The sequence below is a fragment of the Carya illinoinensis genome, chromosome 3 (genome assembly GCF_018687715.1).
Source record: "Carya illinoinensis cultivar Pawnee chromosome 3, C.illinoinensisPawnee_v1, whole genome shotgun sequence".
Lineage (NCBI taxonomy): Eukaryota > Viridiplantae > Streptophyta > Magnoliopsida > Fagales > Juglandaceae > Carya > Carya illinoinensis.
Genome location: NC_056754.1, coordinates 40,994,945 through 41,017,042, shown reverse-complemented (window position 1 = coordinate 41,017,042; position 22,098 = coordinate 40,994,945). Strand labels below are relative to the sequence as shown.

General features: G+C 32.9%; 1 protein-coding gene and 1 long non-coding RNA gene across 3 annotated transcripts; one reads left to right on the top strand and one right to left on the bottom strand.

Moving 5' to 3' along the window:
• The first annotated feature begins 6,772 nt into the window (after window positions 1-6,772).
• On the top strand, window positions 6,773-13,125 carry LOC122304240. Its single transcript, XR_006240970.1, has 2 exons — window positions 6,773-7,254; window positions 12,388-13,125. It is a non-coding gene; the product is annotated as an uncharacterized LOC122304240 (long non-coding RNA).
• Window positions 8,036-15,314, bottom strand: LOC122304239 (respiratory burst oxidase homolog protein E). 2 transcript variants are annotated; one of them, XM_043116390.1, is made up of 14 exons: window positions 14,452-15,314; window positions 14,120-14,282; window positions 13,290-13,338; window positions 12,960-13,073; window positions 12,420-12,842; window positions 11,390-11,773; window positions 11,200-11,295; window positions 10,909-11,024; window positions 10,635-10,805; window positions 10,395-10,551; window positions 10,118-10,306; window positions 9,815-9,943; window positions 9,588-9,662; window positions 8,036-8,605 (listed from the first exon to the last, which is right to left on the bottom strand). In XM_043116390.1, the coding sequence occupies exons 1-14, from the start codon at window positions 15,044-15,046 to the stop codon at window positions 8,564-8,566; spliced, it is 2,703 nt and encodes a 900-aa protein (XP_042972324.1). In that variant the 5' UTR covers window positions 15,047-15,314; the 3' UTR covers window positions 8,036-8,563. The 2 variants fall into 2 exon arrangements, with proteins under 2 accessions (XP_042972324.1, XP_042972323.1); XM_043116389.1 differs by having other exon boundaries at window positions 9,584-9,662; window positions 14,452-15,313.
• Between the last annotated feature and the right edge of the window lie 6,784 nt (window positions 15,315-22,098).

The window sequence follows — 22,098 nt, the reverse complement described above, 5'->3', positions numbered from 1 at the left end:
CAACCTCCAACTCCTACTCCGATTTGTTGAAGCAAATTTAAAGCGAAGTCGAATTTGGGGTTTTTTTCAGCCCATTTGAAATCTCAATTTGATAATTTTGGACTTTCACTAATCGGATTGGGTTTCTAGATTTTAATTTTTTTTAAAAAATAATTTTTCAAATTTCAATTGTATTAAAACTTAACCAAAATTTAAAACATAAATCATTGTATAAATTAATATTATTATACATTAGAATTATTTGTTATTATATATTAATGTTTAGACATTAGGATTACATGCTATTATAAATCTATACATTTGTGTTTATACATAATACATTAGTATTAAATGTTATTATACATTAGTTATTATATAATTAGTATTACATGTTATTATATATTAGTATTTATATATTAGTTGTTCTTATACATTAGTGTTACATGGTAGTAATAGTTGATAGTATAGTGTTCATATATACTAAACTATTATAAGTCAATTTATATTATAGTATAAGTATATTATTTTATAATAATTTGCTCATACTAATATATTATTGAATTTAACTAACTACATAAATTATAGTTATATAATATATATGATTAATATATAAAAATTACATATATTTTTATAAATTATGTACAATATCAAAGTCATAGTTGGAGTTGGAGTTGGAGTTTGTACATCGCTACCTCCAACTCTGATTTTTTTGTAAAAAAACTCCAACTCTGACTCTGACTTATCGGAGTCGGAGTGGAGTAGGTGTGGAGTCGGAGTTGAATTTTCTGATTTTTGCGCAACCCTATATGTGACATCATAAGATGGTACTATATTAAGAGGGTCATCTGGGCGGTAAGTTTCAGATGACCAAGTAATATTATTCTAATTAAATAAGTTATATGAGTTGTCTCAACCATTATTTGTATAGATGTTGCTAGGGTTTTAAGGTTTGATTTGTTTAATTAAACATATGGTGTTTGTATTAACTTATATAACCTAATATTTATAACTTGACACTTTATAAACACAACTTACAAATATGAATTGTCACCTTTAGCATAGGAGCATTGGGCTGAAAAAGTGAAAGGTGAGGGGGCATATGTCCCACTAGACCCGTCCTTCTACCTTTGTGTGCATCTCACTTATTTTTCCTTTTTTTTTTTTTTTGGTTTATTTTAACAATATTATTTTAATTAGAGGTAAATGAAAATTAGGAAAATTTTATTTATAATCCAAGGTAGATAACACATCTAACAAAAATGCTTATGATCTGAAAGAAAAATATTAAAACTAATGTTATTGAGCTGAAGGACTAACTAACAATTTTTACTGTTTAGTAGACTTGTATGACCACCTTTAGCCATCAAACTGACTTAAACTATATATAAACCGCATTTGTTCTTCTATATATATGGGTATCGTTCACTTATATAGTATTATGTTTTCAATATTGAATAACAACGCTTTCTCTAACAATATCATTTTTCTTTTAGTTTTATAACACGTTATCAGGACAAAAGTTCTGTCGATTTTGAAGCTAGTAGTTTTCTACTTCAACTAAGTTTTTCAATATATTATTTGTAGTTCCCAAAATAAATATAGAAGGTTATATTACTTATTATTACTTGATAAAATTCTATGTTTATTCTCATGATTTTGTGACTATATTTCTTATTTACAATATAAACATATGTATTTTCTTGATTTATATATGTAGAAAATGTCAAATCTTACAAACTTGAAATTTTTAGAAAAAAATATTTATCTTGGATTTTTGATACTGAGATCCATTTGGATGCGATGAACCTGAGAGATACAATTAAAGAAGAAAATCACACGTCGTAGCAGGACCGCTCTAAGGCAATGATTTTCCTTCGCCACCATCTTTATGAAGAATTAAAAACTGAGTATCTCATGGTGAAATAGCTCCTTATTTTGTGAAATGATTTAAGGGAGAGATATATGAGCACCAGAAAACTGTAATCCTCTCAAAAGCTCATCATGATTGGTTGCACCTATGGTTGCAAGATTTTAAGAGTGTTAGTGAGTATAATTCTGCACTCTTTAAAATCAACTCAGTAATAAAATTATGCAGTAAAAAAGTTATTGATGATGACATGCTAGAGAAAACATATACTACTTTTCATAACTCGAATGTGCTCCTGCAATAGTAGTATCGAGAGTGAAAGTTCAAAAAATATTCTGAATTTATATCTTGTCTTCTAGTGCCTGAGCAAAATAATGAGTTTTTGTTAAGAAATCATCAATCACATCCTACTGGTTCTGTATCATTCCTTGAAATGAACGGTACTAGATTTACACAATTCGAAAAAGTGAATGGTACATCTTTTCAAAAAAACCGAGGGCGTGGACGTGGTAGGAAAAATTATAGAAGTGGGGGTACCAAAAGTGACCACGCTAAAAGGAATAATAATAGATATACACTGTATCACTAGAAATGGTTCAACTCAGAGAAGGGTAAAGACCCTCAAAACAAATTTTAAAAAAAGACGAAAATAGATGCCATATATGTGATATGACTGGACATTGGTCTCGTACTTGTCGTACATCTAAGCACTTAGTTGATTTATATCAAGGTTTTATAAAGAGAAAGCAAGTAAGTTTGAAATAAATTTTGCTGAACCAACAGATGCTTTAGTTTCTATAGATGGAGGAGATATTACCCACCTTGATGTTTCTGATTTCTTTAAGGATCCTAGTTGTAGAGTTGATCATTTGATTGGTGATAAAAATGTATCTTTTAATTAATGTATTTTCTTTATCTTATAGTAAAACTTTTTAATATTTTGCAATGTTTTGTAGTAATGAAGTTTTATATATTTTGTAAAATCATGAGTCTTACTGATGAACTTTTTATCTCTGAGATGAATGATGTAGATGTATGTAGTGCTACAACTCATACAATTCTTAAAGATAAAAAATATTTTCAAAATCTAACATTGAATAAAGTTTACGTTCATACCATATCTGATTCATTGAATCTAATTGAAGGCTCTAAAATAGCTTATATTGTGTTGCCTAATGGCACCAAATTGTGTATTGATGGTTTTATATTTTTTTCACTATCTAGAAGAAATCTATTGAGTTTTAAAAATATACGTCGTAATAGTTGTTATATTGAAACCACCAATGAAGGCAGTAAAGAGTATCTTCTCATTACTAAAATGATTTAGAGCCAGAAGTTCGTATTAGAAAAATTGACTACTCTCTCATCTGGATTGTATTATATAGAAATGAGAACAATTGAATCATATGTGATAATGTAGCAGAAGTGCATTGACCTCAAAGTATTTATAACTTGGCATGATCGCCTTGGACATCTAAGATCAATAATGATAAGACGAATAATTTTTTTTTTTTTTTGGCATCCCTAAATAATCATAAGATTATCTTATCCAATGAATATCCATGCTCTGTATGTTCTCAAGGTAAATTGATTATCAAACCATCTCTTTCAAAGGTTATTTTTTAATCTCCTTCATTTTTACAAAGGATTCGTGGGGATATATGTGAGCCTATTCAACCATCAAGTGAACTGTTTAGATATTTTATGGTTTTAATTGATGCATTAAGTCGATAGTCACATGTTTGTCTACTTTCCATTAGAAATGTTACATTTGCTGAACTTCTTGCCCAAATAATTAAATTACGAGCACAATTCTTTGACTATCCAATTAAAACTATTCGATTGGATAATGTAAGTGAATTTAAATCTCAAGTTTTTTATAGCTAGTACATGTCAATAGGAATAGATGTTGAATATCTAGTTGCCCACATAGACATACTCAAAATAGTTTAGCTGAATCATTAATCAAAAGGCTTCAGCTAATCGCTAAACCTTTATTTATGAAATCAAAACTTCCTATTTCTACCTGGGGACATGCTATACTTGATGCAGAATCGTTGATTCGGGTTAGACTATCAGCATATCACAACTATTCTCTATTATAGCTTAAATTTGGTCAACAACCAAATATTTCTCATCTTTGTATTTTTGGATGTATTGTATATGTTCTAATTGCACCTCCACAACGTGAAAAGATGGGTCCTCAACGTAAACTTGGGATATATGTTGGGTTTAATTTTCCATCTATTATTAGATACCTTGAGCCTCTTACAGGGGATATGTTTAAGGCACGTTTTGAAGATTGTTATTTTGACGAATTTATTTTTTCAACATTGGGTAATGAGAAGTCAGTGCCTGAAACATGACATGAAATTACTTGAAAAAATAAAGCCATTTTCCAATTTGATTCTCGCACAAATGAATGTAAACTAGAAGTTCAAAAGATTATTTATTTGTAAAGTGTTACAAATCAATTATCAGATGTATTTATTAACGCTAAAAATGTTGTAAAATTATATATTCTTGTTGTTAATGTTCCAGCAAGGATTGCAATCCCTGAAAGATAAGTTGTCAAAACAGCAATAGGTGAGTCTAAGACACGCCTGAAGCGTGGACGGCCTATTGGTGCAAAAGACAATTTTTCGAAAGAGAAAAATACAAAATGAATTTGGTACTCCTGAAGAGCCCATACCCACAACATAGGCCACAAGAGCAATTGATGCTCTTGAAGAGACTAAATCTCCTGAAAAAGAACCTCCTAAAGAGTTATTTCATGAAATGTCCTCCCTTGAAGAGGGATATGTACTTGAAAATAACGAGATCTCGATACATTTCATGGGTACTAGAGAAATTTTGGATAGAAATAAAACTGTTGTCGATAACATATTTTCATATAAGAAGACCTTTGACATTAATAGAAGTAATGAAGAAAGTGAGTCAAGAACTATTGAAAAATGTCGATATAAAAATGATTAACCAAAATGGAAATCAATTATTGAAGCTGAATTAAACTTGCTAGCAAAATGAGAGGTCTTTGAATCTATTGTACAAATACCAAAGAGTGTAATGCCTATTGGATATAATTGTGTATTTATATGTAAGCGTAATGAGAGCAATGAAATTGTGCGATACAAAGCACGACATGTTGCATAAGGTTTCCTGTAAAAACCAGGAATTGATTACGAGGAAACATATTCTCCTATTATGGATGCAATTACATTCAGTTTTTTTTATTAGCTTGGCAGTTACAAAAAGATTAAATATGCAGTTAATGAATGTGATCACTGCATATTTATAGGTATCATTAGATCATGACATATATATGAAAATCCCTTAAGTATATAAAATGCTTGAATTTTTTAATCTGAGAACATCCAGAAATATGTAGAACTTGAAAGATCTTTATATAAGTTAAAGCAATCTGGACGCATGTGGTATAAACACCTTAACAAATATCTATTGAAAGAAAGATTTGAGAATAATCAAATATACCCATGCGTTTTTATTAAGAAATCAGAATTCAGATTTATTATTATTGCGATTTGTGTTGATGATCTAAATCTTATTAGAACTCCTAAAGAGATCACAAGAATCGTTACATGTTTAAAGAATGAATTTGAAATGAAAAACCTTGGCAAAACGAAATTTTGTCTCAGTCTGCAGTTCGAGCATTTGTAAAATAGAATTATCATTCATCAATCAACTTATACAGAGAAAGTCTTGAAACACTTTTATATGGACAAAACTCATCCCCTGAGTATTCCAATGATTGTTCGATTACTTGATATGCAGAAAAATTCATTTCATTCTTGTGAAGACGATGAAGAAACTCTTGGTCTTGAAATACCTTATCTCAGTGCAATTGGAAATCCTGATGTATCTTACAAATTACACTCGGCTTGATATTGCATTTTCAATTAATTTACTTGCAAGATATAGTTTCGCACCAACTCGAAGACATTATAATGGTATTAAACATGTCATTCGTTACCTTCGAGGTACAGTTGATATGTGATTATTTTATCAATATCGATCAAGTCTACAAATAGTTGGATATGCGGATGCAGATTATCTTTCAGATCCACACAGAAGTAGATCTCAAACTAGATATGTATTTACTTATGAAAATTCTGCTATATCATGGAGATTTATCAAGCAAACACTATTTGCTATCTCTTAAAATCACTTAGAGATTATTGAAATTCATGAGGCAAGTCGAGAATATATTTGGTTAAGATCAGTGATTCAACATATTCAAGAAAAGTGTGGTCTTTCTGTGATTAATGATAGCTCAACAATTTTATACGAAAATAATACTGCTTGTATTACTCAAATTAGAGGAGCATAAATCAAATATGACAGAACTAAACATATTTCACATAAATTCTTTTATACCCATGAACTTAAAGAAAAATATGAAATTGATGTCAAACAAATACGGTCAAGTGATAATTTGACAGATTTATTCATTAAGGCATTACCAATTGCAACATTTAAGAAGATTGTGCAGAACATTATAATGCGAAGACTTCAAAACCTATCATAATGCACTTTTCAGGGAGAGTGAATGTTTTGAAAACTAATACTGATTGTACTCTTTTTCATTCGCTAAAGTTTTTTCCCGTTGGGTTTTCTTTTGCAGGATTTTAATGAGGCAATCCTAAAAATACTTGACAGTACACATAAATACTGTACTCTTTTTCCTTCACCATTGGCTTTTTTCCTACTGGATTTTTTTGCGGCAAAGTTTTAATGAGACATATTCTTTATATATAGTCCTCCAAAAGAGGAGTGTTATAAACCGATTTGTATGACTGCCTTATCCATCAAACCGACTTAAGCTATATATAAACCACTTTTGTATTTCTATATATATGAGTATCGTTCAATTATATAGTATTATATTTTCAATATTGAATAATAATATTTTCTCTTGCAATATCATTTTTTTTTTTAGTTTTATAACAATTTTCCATTTTATTATTATTGTCTAATTTGTTTTCCAGGTCGATATGCGTGTGAGGAAAAATTTGGAGAAAGTAGAAACGTTCTATTTGGACAACTAATTGAAGGCTTCCATTAATTATACTAGTCGATACCCATCATGTAAACCATCCTAAAAGCCTTCAATAGTTTGGCAGCGAGAATCGATTATTGGGTTTGCCAAATTGTTGGTGGGAATCGGTCTTCTTGAGTCGTTTGTGTTGGTTTTGTTGTGATTGAAAGCTTGAACGATCCAACGTTTACAGAAATTGATTCCTAAAATCTTAAAAGAGACAAACAAGGTAAGGGTCTTCAGGTTCTTCTCCTTTATCTGAGACTCCCTGTTTGAGTGGTGATGGTGGTGGAGGAGGAGGAGGAACTGCTGCTTTATCTTCTCCTGCTATATTGGCCACCAAAACTCCCAGGTATTCTTTCTTCAATGTACTTTGTCAATTTGTTATCTCTAATTATTTATTCCTCTTTTCACGAGGAAACTTTGTTATAACTGAAATTAGTCGTATATACTTCTTATTAATTTGCTAAGCTCGATCACTCTGTCAATATGTTGAAAAACTATTGATTTTTTTGGGTAATATATGCAAGTAATATGTTGGAAAACTATAGTTTGGAGGAACTGTTAATGCTCAAAAATAAAAAGCATTAATACTATTTGTTACCAGTTAATAATTTGTGGGAAGGTTGAAGGTTGTTAATATATCGTTAACTAAGCAGTTATCCTAGTAAATTTTATGCAGAGTGATGTAATAACCATTAAGGCATCTTTCATTTTACAATTGTTTTGTTTTATCGTAATCCATGAAGGTCTACTGTGAGGTTGTTTTGATGTCTGTTATAGCCATTTAATGCAATTTATTTAGCCAGAAACAAATATGGCTTGGATTCGGCCATCAAGTTTTAGCTATTATGTCTTCCCAACTATGGAAATTGGAAAAGTTTAGGTCAGTTGAACCAATTGTCTAAACTATATACTAGAAATTTGTTTAGTGGCTTTGTTCTTCTCGTTTGGACCTAGAATGTAACTGTCAAATGTTTCTTTTTTTTTTTTATTTTTCTGTTCTCTCTTCAAAAATGGCATTATTGTATGTCTCGTTGTAGAGTCGTATCACTATGGAGTGCCATAGCGTTGTGCTATTTCCTTTACCGTTGGGATTGTATTCATTTTCACACTGATATTCAACATTGGGCTTCCAAAACCTTCAAGAGATTGAAAGATAATTGATTCCTTTTCATCTTAAGCCATGTTCGGTGTTATGATTTACATGTAAACTATTCTACTGAATTTAGTTGTTTACCTCAGAAGGATAAGAATTTTCAGCTCCTAGACAGACCATCAATCTCTCTTCAAAAATACATTAGTGATAGTACGGAGTCTTTTTTTTTTTTCTCTTCTCTGGGATGGTGGTAAGAAGAGAAGGTGGAGAGCAATTTTCCATTGATGCTGCTAGAAATCTACTATTTTCCTTTTCCTCTCTTGTTTATGGAGTCCTCTGTTGTGTTGGACAGAACTAGTAATTTGGTAATACATAGAGAGATTCCATTTACATCTTGTAAGCAACTATAACATATACCCTATATCTTTTCCTATATTGTCATTTTGATAATTCGAAAACAATAATCTGGTATGGTGGTAGTGATTCCTTAAATCTCAAAAATACTCCTTGTGAAACTCAAAACGTGTCGAGGTCTTGTGACTCAGCTCACGAGATAGTTTCTTCAGCTCCTTGGCCAAAACTGGCATCCCACAGTAGAAAACCCCTGCAAATTAAAAATTCTCTACCTTAAGATCCTGAAGAGAATTCATGTTTATGTACCCTAGAGTCTAAACCATTCTGGTCTATGTGAGTCATTTGATCATAATTCGAGGGTTGCCAATCTGGGGAAACACTGGCCAACTCAGTTGATAGTTTTGTTTTTTATAGGTAACATTAATTGATGACTAGATGAATAACATAATCTAAGAAGACATACGACTTTATAGAGCGCATAAATTTTGTCACTTTTCAAATTATTTAACATAACCCTTTTATTGCCCAATTTAAATCTTTGATTTACTTAAGACCCTTGAATGGTGGTGTATGGTGCAAAACATGTTGAATAAGGATACAAACACAACCAAAACCATTTCACAAGCCATTTTATAAAAATGTCCTCTATTTTCTTTTATTAGCACTAGGTGTCCGAGAACAAAGTCCTAACTAATTCCGAGAGCACATAGGCACTCGGCAAAGAGTTTCCCTCCAATGCACCTTGGGTAATTCAAGGGAAAATTCCTCCAGTCTAATGGACCCTGGAAATTGTTTATACCAAAGATGACTCAGACCTTAGACCTGGGGGGAGCATACCGCCAAGACCAAGTCTCTTACCACTTGAGGCAACCCCTTGGGTTTTGTCCTCCATTTTCAAACAAGCTTGTAAAAAGGGTTATGTCTATATCATTTTCCAAACATATCACGCAATCCTAACCCAAAAGTCAACTTAGTGGTTTTCTTAATGGCGCATTTGGATGGATGGATATGGGGAGGAGTATTCGGATGTAGGTCTTTAAAATCCAAACCCCTTATTTGGATCATATATTAAGATTTGGATTTGAATTTGCGTAAATGGCAATAAGGTAAGTTATTTTGTTAATCTGTGGCCCTGGTTCCACAATCAAGTGTAAACTGCTTGGTTCTCACAAACAATACCATATCAGTATGTAATTAACAATTCTTTGTTTTGGTAGAGTATCTTTACCTACTGTTGCATATGGATGCTTTGAAGCTATTTTAGTGAACACTTCTTTCCAATTAGGCCTTGCAAAGTGCGTCCTTACCTGCAACAAATCAATATGAACTTTTAGACGCATGATTTATAGTAGCTTCAGTTTTGGCAGTCCATTATCTGTTGGTTTGCAAGTGACAGGATGGTAGAGTTGTTAGCTTAATGGAAAAACTATGTTCAATGCAAGGGTAATAAAAATCTTACTCGGGTTCCGGATAGGATGTCGACCCCATGTTTGGCATGGTTGAGAGCCTGAACCATTGTGATCAGTGTTGACCTCGCGTCGTACTCTTCATAAACACTGGTAAGATAGTTGTGCAGCTCAATTTGGCCCTGTCTCAGTAAATGTAAGAAGGGAGACAGCAATTAGTTCCCTCCTCATTTGAAATAATTCAAAACACAACTAATTCTGGTGCTAAGTGATTAAAACTTCCATGCTGAATATTACTGGAAGTTGTGGGAAGTGATTTTATTTCTAATTATTTACATGTATGTAATATGCATTACTTTGTAATCTATTTCGGCTACTTCGTCCATTACTCCTTTAAACCATTCAAAGGACCCTGGCTCCCTAGTAACCCAGTAGAAATGAGCATTTTTACACCTCTGCCACTTCCTCTTTCCACCTGGTGTCAAATTTGAAGAAGTAAAGCTATTCAGGCTGTCATCCGATCTGCTGGTTTCCGTGTTTGAATCCTTGGCCAACAGCACGTGAAAAGTCAAATTCTTGAAGAAAAAACAAAATAAAGAAAAGAGAAGTGATGTGCTTGAAGTAGAATTCTACTGGTTGTTCTTCTAATCTTGTATTGTGAAGAAGGTCTCTAAGGATGCTTATGAAAGGAGTAGCTCCAATCCCAAGTCCAACTAGGAGCAAGACGTCATAATTTTTGTAGTCCTGTGCTGGAGCCCCATATGGGCCATCAACAAGCAACCTGGGTTGGCTGCATCAATATACTCGGTGGAGTTGACATTTTTCTAAGTATTTTGTATTCCAATCTAGGAAAGTATAGTTTGAATACAGTACCCTCTTTGATCCATTTGCCCAAGCAGACTAAATCTGGCTCGACTACTGATAGATGTTAAATAATCGCTCTCAGTGAAAACTCGCTTCAATTCTTGTGTCCAGTCTCCAACCGTTCGGATGTGAACACTTAGGTGGTCATCTCCTGGTGCTGAAGTGATGGAAAATGGATGCCTGGAATGACAAAGGATTATTCAATGCTTAAAAGTGCAATAATGTTTTGCTGGAATGTAAGGTCTGAGGAGGAAGGTTAAAGTGAGTCAGAGCCAATCCTAACCATTCAAATGGGGAGATTAATGGGCATTGTAGAAATATGTACTGCCCACTTTTGTACTTAAATCCCTGAGGCTTCGACATGATTAAACTAAAAACATTTCCTGGCAGCACCGAAACCTGCAATGATCAAGAAAGTCTCAAAATTTCAGGGTTTCTGCAAAAGTTGTTGACAGACTTTCTACAGTATCATATTCTGCAGAAGCCTAATATCAGTTGTTAGTGAGGAAGAAAAGAAAATTCTTTCCCCTCAGCCCATGTAATAAGGTGAGTTTTAAAGTAACTGATCAATTACCTTCAATACTTTAACTGAGTAATGCTCTGATCTACAAGTTCGCACGGTCCTCTCTGCTATGTAGAGCAGCAATGGAACAGAGATGTACATCCAAGTCTGAAATGTTAGCAAAACACTCAGTTCCAACACTACTGGTTAGAAATCTTCTTCCATCTCGTACATTAAAAGATCCTCATTCCAAGGTTCGTACCGTTTTTTGGTTCCACTGGTGTGCCAAGTACAGGCAGGTTCCATGAACAAGTAGCAAAACATAAACAAGGCCGAGAAGGTGATGAGAGTACCAAAATGCATTGAAGCCTGTCAATCTGTTGAATGGTGCAGGCAGCCTCACAACATTTCTTCGAAAGTGACTTGTTGCTAGAATGTAGGAGATGGCCATTAAAACCACCATAGAAACCCCAGTCACGCCTTCAACACCACTCAATAGGTCTTTGTACGTGGGCTTTTTGTTTTTGAAATCTGTAGATATCAATGCAAAATCTTCTGGAGATGAGTTTACAAGGCGAGGAAAATCACATGCCAGATGGTTTCCTGCATGAAGGAACACTCCAATGGCTATAGCACATGCAATCATCTGTCAAGTTAAAAATGAAGAGGGAAGTCAAAAATTACGTGCAACTGTTATGTGATTCAGTGTTTGCCCGCTAGTTATGAGGAACACTACTCCTTATCTTGGATCTTATTATCTTTAGTCACACCAACTGATTTGACACATTTTAAGTGGCTTCGTAAATTAACCACTCAAATGAAAATTCATTTCACTAACTTTGTGTAACTTGGGGTGACAAAATTCGAGATCTTTTGGTTTGTCTAGCTGCTAAGGTTGCAGGCTACTGCTGCTGGTTGAATTGCCCTAAATACAGGAACAGACTGGATCAAATTTCATTAACTTGCAATCTCTTGGTAGAGTAATGCTAGATATAGACATGGGTTGTGCAAGCGTCGTGTGCTCCTTTTAAAAGAGAGTGAGATCTACACATTAAAAAATTATTATTTTTCATGTGGGTTTCATATTTATTCACTTTTTTTTTTTAAAAAAAAAAAAAAGAGTGCATGGTGCTTGCGAATTCTATGACGGTAAATGTCATTTCTCCTCACTAAAATGTGATACATTAACTTTGTATGCTGATGCTATAATATTTTCAAATTCCATTTAAAAACTTTAACCCATTTTTATCCATTTTGCAGCACGCTACTCAGTGGTGATTCCAATTACATACCTTGTGGAAATTGATGTTGTCGTCAAAGGGGACAAAGGACCTGGCTCTTGTGGACCGAAGCCATGTCAGGGTATTTCGACAAACAGGTAAGAGGATGAGAGCCATGTTGAGTTTGAGAGTCTCTGCAGCCCCTTTGGCTGTCGCCAAGCAATATCCCATGACCTGAAATGCAGCCCTATTCCTGTATTGGTTGAATTTCCAGGCGAAGAGGCCTGCCATGGTTAACAGCCACAACAACAAAATCCAACCCCTCTGCCAATTCTCTATTATGAGACACTGGAGTGTCTCGGTTGCTCTTCGCATCACATTCTTTGGCCTCAAGGAACCCATGTTCTGACTCCAGCCTACACTTGCTGTGCTGAGTGGTCTGCTGTAATTCATGTAAGTGTCTCTTTGAAGAAGCAGTGTTTCCAACTGCCATAACTGAGTAAAAAGATCGAACAGCAAAAAGAGTCAAATAAGCATGTTTTAATGCTTTAACTTATCAAAAAAAAAAAAAAAAAAGCATGTTTTAATGCTTTAGGAAAAGGATGAATTTACCTCAATGTATCCGAGGTTTTCTGGATCAAGCTCTTCCATAATCAATGAAGCGTATTCTTCGGCCTGTTCCTTCAACTTGGATAGTTTGTTTGCAGAAGCACTGAGCATTATAAGCTGTAATTACATGACATTAAGACATTAATTGAAGCTTAGTAAGTACTACACATCATGCTACGACACTGTCGTTCTAAATTTTAATTGCAAATTATGCATTATCTATTGTTTTTATTATACGAGTATTTTGAAAGCATTGTATCTGCGATGCCACCACACCATTGACGCATAGTGTATGTAATTCCTTTTTTCCTTTTAATTAAAATAAATACTCACCTCCTGTACTTCCTCCCTTGTAATTCTACCATCCTCGTTGCTATCTGCCCTGCAAAAACGCATTAAAATGAATCGTTGTACACGTAAAACTAGAGACACAACTTAAGGAAACACATGAAATGGGTCCAACACATTTGTATCAGTACATTTTAATTTTATTGAACTTAATGCTTTTTTTAAAAAAAAATAATAAATTCTGTAAAATTTATTTCACGTCTTTAGCTTGGTGTCTCTAATTACATGGGGGTCTTCCTTAAATGCTAATTAATCAGGATTAAAGTTTCATTCAAAATAATTCTTTTAATTGCAGGCTTTTTTCATTATGAAATTAAATGAGTAAAAAATAAAAACTAACTTTCAGTCATTTAATGTCATATTAAAAATCCAAGACGATAATTTAAAAATAATTAATTATACGTAAAACATCAATAGCACTTCTGCACCCAAAAAAAAAAAAAAAAAAAAGAGTATAAAAAGGAAAAAACCATCTCCATGACTGATAAATTTCCAACGTGCCATAATTGGAGCTCAGTAAAGGCAGGGGGTTCCCGCTGTTTGAACCCAAGTTCTTTCCACTTCCCCACCCAAGATAATAAAAAAACAAGAAAATAAAAAAAATGTAAATATGAAAGGAAAATGCTAAACCAGAGTAATGCTAATACGGCCCCCCGAATGCAGGGGAAGTGGTGGAACTGTGCAAGGAAACCCCTCGACTGGACTTTGTGGATTCCATCGATCAGCGGCCAATTAAGTGTGTGTTTGTGTTTGTGTATGCATGAAAGAGAGAATTAAGGTGAGAGATGAGAGAGGCGAAGAAGGCATTGATCTACATGTCAAAGAATATCTGAAGCCGAGCGTCGAAACTCTGGTCTGAAATCTGCAACCAGAAGTCGTAAAGCTCTTCTTTTGTAATATTGGCTATCTTCTGTCTCCGCCTCCGCGCCAATGCATCGAATATCCCCACCGCAAACTCCTTCGACTCCCTGCCCATCCCTACCAAACGACCATTTTATTATTTAGTTCAGCTTTCATTTCATTTCTATTTGTATCTGTACGTTGTTAGAATATGATCAACTTCTTACAGGCAATATATATAAGCATATGATGTATATAGAAATATAATACAAGTTCTTTTCGTGTTCGTGTTACGCTAGCTATATACCTATGCATTCTCCGAATTCTTCTCTACCAAGCAAGCCTTCCTTGGCTAGTGACTCGAACCTCGCCTCAACTTTCCTCCATAACTCTTCTTCGCAAGCTCCGCTAATGGTACTGTTGCTAATAAATCTTAGTCCTTTGAGAGCCTGCTGTGCGCTCGATCTCGTCCGTTGAAGTCTCGCTTTCATCCTGCGAGCGTCGCGAGCTGTTATTTTGTTATGCTCCTCCGTTTCCGACGTCATCGACGCCCGCGAAAAGGACGGGGATCTCAGCCAAGGGAATTTCCGGCGGATTCTGGACGTCACCGAGGGGCTCCTCCCAAAAACTCCTTCTGACGTCCCTGCCGTAGGCTCATCTGTGGCCGTCGTCGGCGTAACGCTGCAGACGACAATGGAGTCGTCGTCGAGCTCTAGTGTGACTTCCACCGTGTCTTGGTCACTGTTTCGTCTCAGGTCGTTGAGAAATATCGGCAGCATTGCTCCACCAACGACTCCGCCTCCGGAGCGGTCTTCATGGTCGACGTCCAGCAACTCGAATGCCCGGCTACAACTGGACCGTTTTGAGCTGCTTCTTCCAAAAGACGACGACGACAACTTCATCCTTAATTTTCTCTCTGACGTACGTTTACACAGAGAGAGCGAGTTGGGGTGGAAACTAGCTAGATAGCTAGGCCTGATTGACACGTTTGTGAGCAGAAATGGTATTAAGCAGCGAAAAAGTTGAAATAGAAAAACAAGACAGACGCCTCTCAACCAATCTTCAGCACGATTTCAACGCCTTGCTGCCTCTGTCTTGCTTTCAAGAGTAGTTGAGATTCTTGCTCCTATTGCATTTTTACCCTAGCAACTTCCTCTCTTCCATGGATATCTCATATATTTGATGTTATATAACAATAACATTATGCGTACAAGTTTAAACTTGTACTTACATATATAATACTAAAACAATATGTACTACCCGCTTTCATCTTATTTTCATTTTATTATAATTTTTCTTTATAAAAAAAAAAGCAACGGCAAGTATTATGCTACCTAAAGGGAGGTCTAGACTCTAAAGAAAGAATGCCTAATTTGTTAAGAGTAGTGCTAGTTAGGAACAAGTCCTAAATATACAAATCTTGTTCCAGTATTTTATATATAAAAGAGAACTTCTACAAATATAAAAGATTACACAAAAAATTTATAAATAAAATTGATGTGATTTCATGAAATTCGTTAGATCTACTTTATAATAATTGAAGGTGAAAGCTATTATACACACTAGTAGCAAACTCGGCCGATGCAGGAATATTTAAATTTTTAAAGATGATCAGATTCATCTAAAGATGGTTTATTATTGAATATATAAAAAGTTTTGGGCGTAGTATTCTTATTTTCCTCAATAATTGGATCAGGTAAAAGGCTGAAAGCTATATATTATTAGGAGATGATCAGATTCGAGAGTCCTCGCATAATGCATGATTAATACTTATGAATTTGTGTTGTGTTTTCACCATAATAGCTGCATTCTTTTGTAAATTTTAAACCAATGGAGTATAGATTGCATGTTAAATATAGTTCACGTCCGTGGACGCTAGCTGGCCCGTTATTAAAATGTTGATTAACTTCTGAAAAGAAAGTAATGTATTTATTTCATTATTGGTCATGACGTGACATTAATAACGTGACGATCAGTAAGTATCACGATTCATGTCAAAATTTTTATTAAAGAAGTATATAATTTGGATAGAAAGACCCTTTTAATATGTATGTATATATGTATATTGGTATTAATTCATGGACCGTTTTGAAACATTTTCTACATGAAGGGACCAATTAATCCAAACCAAACCCCTAACCAGTACTATAATAATGTTATAACTTCCCGACCTTTTCATTAGTAGCATAATTGGCTTAAATATTATTGAAAATTGAATATAAAATTAGTTTTGCTTTTGAGCAGACCGGACTTATAAGCATTATTAATGTTCATTTCCTTAGTATGATCATTAGGTTTTAATGATTAATATTACTGTTTGAGCGTAACAATCCGCTCCGATAATTAATCTAAGGTCAAAATATTAATAATCTTTATTAGACCTAAATTGCAAAGCGAGATGTTACATTGAGTGATGCCCCTCGATCATTTTTTTTTAGTGAAGAAGATGCTTCAGCTATTAGATATATATTATTATATATATATGGAATAGATTACAAATTTACAAGCATGCATGCAGCTGATCATATAATTATTGAAATGGATCGGCTGCATTTTTTATGTCATATTTTAAGCAAGCCAATTAATAAAACTTGACTGATGCAATCATAGATGTTGTTATAATCATTAATATATATTTTTTATGGGTTATAAAAAGGTTATAAAACATTGAGAGAATTGACTTTTTCCCTGCATGCACCTACAAATTAATTATGCATGGTACGTATTTGGTCCATCATTATTTATAATTGACTACCAAATTCATGACTTTAGAAGGGAAACAAGGGGACGTCTATATGTATTACGATAAAACTTATGAGAGCTTAATGCAAGTTATAAATTAATAATGAGAAATGTTAGGTACGGTCTCTACATAAATACTATATAATAAAATTTACATATTGACGTGGTTTAATAGTAATATATTAAATATATTTTATAATAATTTTTTTTTACAAAAATCTAATAGATCACATTAAACTTACGTCAGTATATGTGTAAATTTCTTTACCTATCAGTATTCGTGTGTGTAAGTAGACAAAACATTTCCCATAAATTATTGAATATGTACACATATAGTATTATTAGAAGATTTTGAAATTAGGGTAAATGAACTCACGTGAATAATATTCCGCAAGCTTAGGTTGTTCATCGTAAAATCATTCAAATGCCATTAATGCTTAATTGGATTTGGGTTCCATGCAGCATGCCCCCGACCCTATATATATATTGAAAACAACTCAAGATCATATTGGTTCCAAGTCGACTTCCAACTGCCAGCTTTTTTCTACCATATCTAACATATATGCATCTTTGGCCTTATATGAAAGTCATGTTGGTTCGAAAATTGTCCTTTTTTGTCTTTTTGGGTCTTTGGAGCTAGCTAGAAGCCTAGAACACTTGATGAGGTTGATCTTCGGGATTCTCCGTTCTATCGTTTTGGGTTTTGGAAAACGTACACTTTATTTAGTTTGGTGGCCTTTCAATACGCGGGGTGAAATCAATATAAAACGACACGCAAGTGCCAAAAAAAGTACTATGTGATCATTGGCCAATTAGTAAAACACAGATAATTACAAAATGGTCAGTAACTTTTCGAATGTAGTTCTTTTTCGTTGTAGCTCTCATAAGGATAAAACAAGATTAATAAAAAAATAAAAATAAAAATAAAATAAAAAGATCAAACACATCGGCATATAAAATCTCGTTTAATATTTGTATATACGTACAGTTATGAATTCTTTACTTTAAAAATAAAAAATAAAAAAATAAAACAGCTCGAGAGTATATTGTTTATCTGCACATAATATAAAAAGGACAAATTGAAGAAGTTTCCACCAATTTTATTAGAAGAAAAGTCTGTCAACCCTTAAAATTAATATACAGTGCAGGTTGGTTTAACAATTTGACTTGGTAGAAGGAAGAAAACTTAAGCATATATATGTTAATATAGCTTATAGCTAGCTTCATTGCAAGATATATAGCTTTTGTATTTCTTGCCTCCCATTAATTGATCTGCCAGCCATGCATATTGCATTATTAGAGGTTGGTACGTAGTATTATTATAAGAAAAATAGATTTTTATGATTGATTTATAGTAACGAAAAGACTATTAACAACTAATTTTAATTGTTAATAATCTTTTCGTTGCTATAAATCGATCGTAAAAGTCTATTTTTTTTTATAATGTATTAATCTCATGGCTCCTTAATTTATTCGTACATATACGACACGTACGTACTGTAAGAATGTAGTACGTCCTTAATAATTACATGCAGGCTTGAAGTAGCTAATACTATATATATATATATATCTATATATATATACTGAGCCATTTGTTCTGAAAAGGATAGATAAACTCGATAGATCGGTGGTTAGTACGTACTACAACAACATCAATTGGCTTAGATGGAGTTAGCTTGGCTTGGCACGCACATATATTTGGTCTGCTCGTACGTACGTAATTCGGAACCCTTGCCGCCTGCAGGCCTGCCTTCTAGAACATCATGCATGTTTAATTACCATGACCATTTTGTGTTTTATTCATGCACTCTTTATATATAGCAGTACTATATATATATATATATATATATATTACGTGGGGTTAGGTACTTCCATATATATATGTCTGCAAAACTTTGTTTCCTTACCAACTTTTTGCTTTTTGTAATAATATAATTATTCAATATATATAGAGTAAGAAATAATCATTTTGATGATGACAAATAACTCATTATAAATATTCTTTTTTCTTAATTACAATAATATATATTGAAAATCAAACAACTCAATATTGAATGATATATAGTAAATTAAGAGAAATGTCGATTTTCATGATCATTATCCTCAATCATATCAGTTGATGTATTACATTTTAAGTACTGGTTTTTCATTGTGTTAATGTGTGTATATATATAGAAATATGAAACCACTTAATTAGACATAATAGATCATTACTTCTTGTGTAATTAAAAAAGATAAAATATAAGACGAGAAGATGATCATCATCATGATGAGTAGTAATTTAATAGATGTACTAATCATGCATGCATGCCTGCCGACGCCAATTAATAATAACAAATGAATGTAAATTAAAAATTGAGAGATTAATTAAGAGTACTGTTGGCTGGAATTTGTGGTTTTAGAGAGACAGATCGACGCATGCATGCATCATCATGTTCACCATGTAGCAGTTTAGTCGACGCAAGTCACTGTCTACCTTGCTACCTACCTGCCATGATTGAAATTTATGATCCCGCCTGCTAATTGCCGAGCTTCTCTAATTCATCAAACATTTAATATAAAACAATATGACTCTGAATCATCATCACCTTCCTAGTTAATTAATTATTAAGATGGATGCTTAATTTCTCTAACCTAGCTGCATAAATAATAATTTTATCAGGCAAGTGCTAAATCAGAATCCATTAATTGGGGCTAAAACTATAAAAAATAAAAAAAATGAAAGTTTGGGGGTGAAAACTTTAATATTTTAGTAAATTAATTACCCTATCTACATATCTATATATACATGATATGTAGACTAAATTCCAACTAGTGACGATTTTTTCTAGTATCGTTCATCTCCTTTTTTCAACTTTTAGGGGTAGCAATGGGGTGGTTTCGATTGGTTTTGAATCAAGTTTATTTAATTTAGGTGTTGAAACTTGTTTCTAAGTCAGACAATAAAACAATGATTTCTTATTCAGATGACAAAATATATAACATATGCTATTTATTAAACTAATCAAAATTAAGAAAAAGGATTAAAAAAAACATGAATTAGTTGAGTTACTTACGGATCGTGTACGAGGGGTCGAAGAAGTCGTCATAGATATCCAAACCTGCTCAGTTCACGAGGTTTATCCACGACAGTACTACTCATGTAGTTTCATGACCTAGCTAGTTAGTTACAATCCAAAAACAGCTACAATTTTATAGAGATAAATAAATATTAATGGAAATTAACTTCTCGATCTTATGCATACATATCATACATATATCATAAATGATAAACATATGGAATATATGAACAGTAAAATCCCTGTTTATATGTCACATTTCACTCTTGTTAATTAAATACTCAACCATGGCATATCTTTTATTTATTTGCTGATATCACTTGGTATGACTATCATTTTCGACGTGGTACAGTGTTAGAATCGCCCCCCCCCCCCCCCCAACAAAAAAAAAAACCCCAAAAAAAAAATCTATCCCATATAATATTTAATATTTTTTAAATATTAAATAATTTTTTAAAGAACCATCTTATTTAATATTTTTTAAAAATTTAGAAAATATTTATTTCCTCAAGAATTTTGAGAAAAATCCTCATCTATCCCATATAATAATAATAATATTATTATTATTTTAAAAAGAAACTTAAAAATATATAGAATCTGATTTAATAGAACTCAAAATGTAGCCCCAAATTTGATAAAAATTTGAGATTTTCTTAAGAATTTAAAATTTTTTCTTTGGAAATTTTAAAAATGCAAAAGCTATATATTAAAAAAACTCATAGGATATAATTTTTTTCTATATATTCTTCTTTGAGTCTCCTTCAAACTTATCATATTTTTTATACTCTTTGTTATGTTCTTTCTAAAACTTTTCCTTCTAGCTAGTTAATGAGAAATATATTAATTTTTTTTTTTTTCATTAAAGAAGGAGAACTCTTATCTATCTATGCAGACTTTAATAACTATTAATATATATAATATGTCATATATCTCTAATTCATATATTTTAATAATAATTCAGTACTCTTCAAAGATAAATTTCTAGATCGATCTACCTCTCATGACTAGAATCGAGGGACGTCGATTGGTTTAATTTGCATGAGTCTAACTTAACTGGCTAGGTGTGCATGCAATTGGGTAAAGGTATGAGGTTAGGTGTTACTTTTCTAGAAAAACTGGAATCATTTGGTATGGTTTGTTATGGAACGTACCAAATTGAAGACTTGTGTTCTCTGAAAGCCACACCTGACGAGACACTACGTCTGTCTTTGTATAAAGAAATGTTAACAATTGAATTAATACTTGTAAAGAAGATAAGGTTTTGAGAGGAGAAACTCAACTAACTCACTTTTGACTTTAGAAACACCAAATAAACAAACTTCAAATAATACTAATTATTTTGTTTTCTTTTTCCCTCTTTATATATATATGAGGCTACTAATTAACAACTTTGAAATTAAGTTATATTTTAATAATTATAAAGCAATTTTGGATAACAGATATATGGTATTCTTATCTTTTTATCTCTCTTTTCTCCCTTTTTAAATAAAACCTTAAAATCCAAACAAAACCAAAAGTTAAATATGTTCTAAATATTTAAGTGTTTCCATCTTTTTCTTGTTCTATTACACTTTGTCACATTATCAAATGTCATAACTTTTGAGGGATCTTCACAAGATCATGACCTAATTCAAATAAATTGACTCAATGATTGTTTATAGTCTTTCTTTATGCATGGGTGGCAAGGTGGGACTTGTGAAATGGTAAAAAAAAAAAAAAATGGGCGGCCTAGAATCTAGATTGTACTCACTCATTGTACTGAAGTTGTACTGGACCACTGGTTAATTGGCTGAAAGGAAAAAAAGGGCATGGTTTCTTAAGCGGCAATTCGGCATGAAGGTGGAACCTACAAATCAAACAAAAAGAGAGGAAGAAGGCAAAATGTCTGTTGAAGTGGATCAATTAGATAGTGATGAGGGATTTATAACTTTATATCCCAACCGAATCTATGAGACGAGCTTTACCGAGATTAGTCCCCATCTTGTAAAAATACCTTCTTTTGAAGCAAAGTGGCTTTTCATTCGTTATTTTGGATTTTCTGAGATCAATATTCTTCTATTTCACTGCTTTTATTTCATCCATTTGTTTACGTTCTGATTTCCAACAAATGAAGCAATCGAATTCACAGCTAATAATACTAAAGCTATTAGCAG

Excerpts from the sequence above, each read along its gene's own strand:
- LOC122304239 (XM_043116389.1), bottom strand. The coding sequence starts at position 15,046 with ATGAAGTTGTCGTCGTCGTCTTTTGGAAGAAGCAGCTCAAAACGGTCC. Across the intron at positions 10,806-10,908 it reads TTAATCTCCCCATTTGAATG|GCATCCATTTTCCATCACTT; the intron begins GTTAGGATTGGC and ends TTGTCATTCCAG. Across the intron at positions 10,307-10,394 it reads CAAGATTAGAAGAACAACCA|GATTCAAACACGGAAACCAG; the intron begins GTAGAATTCTAC and ends CTGTTGGCCAAG.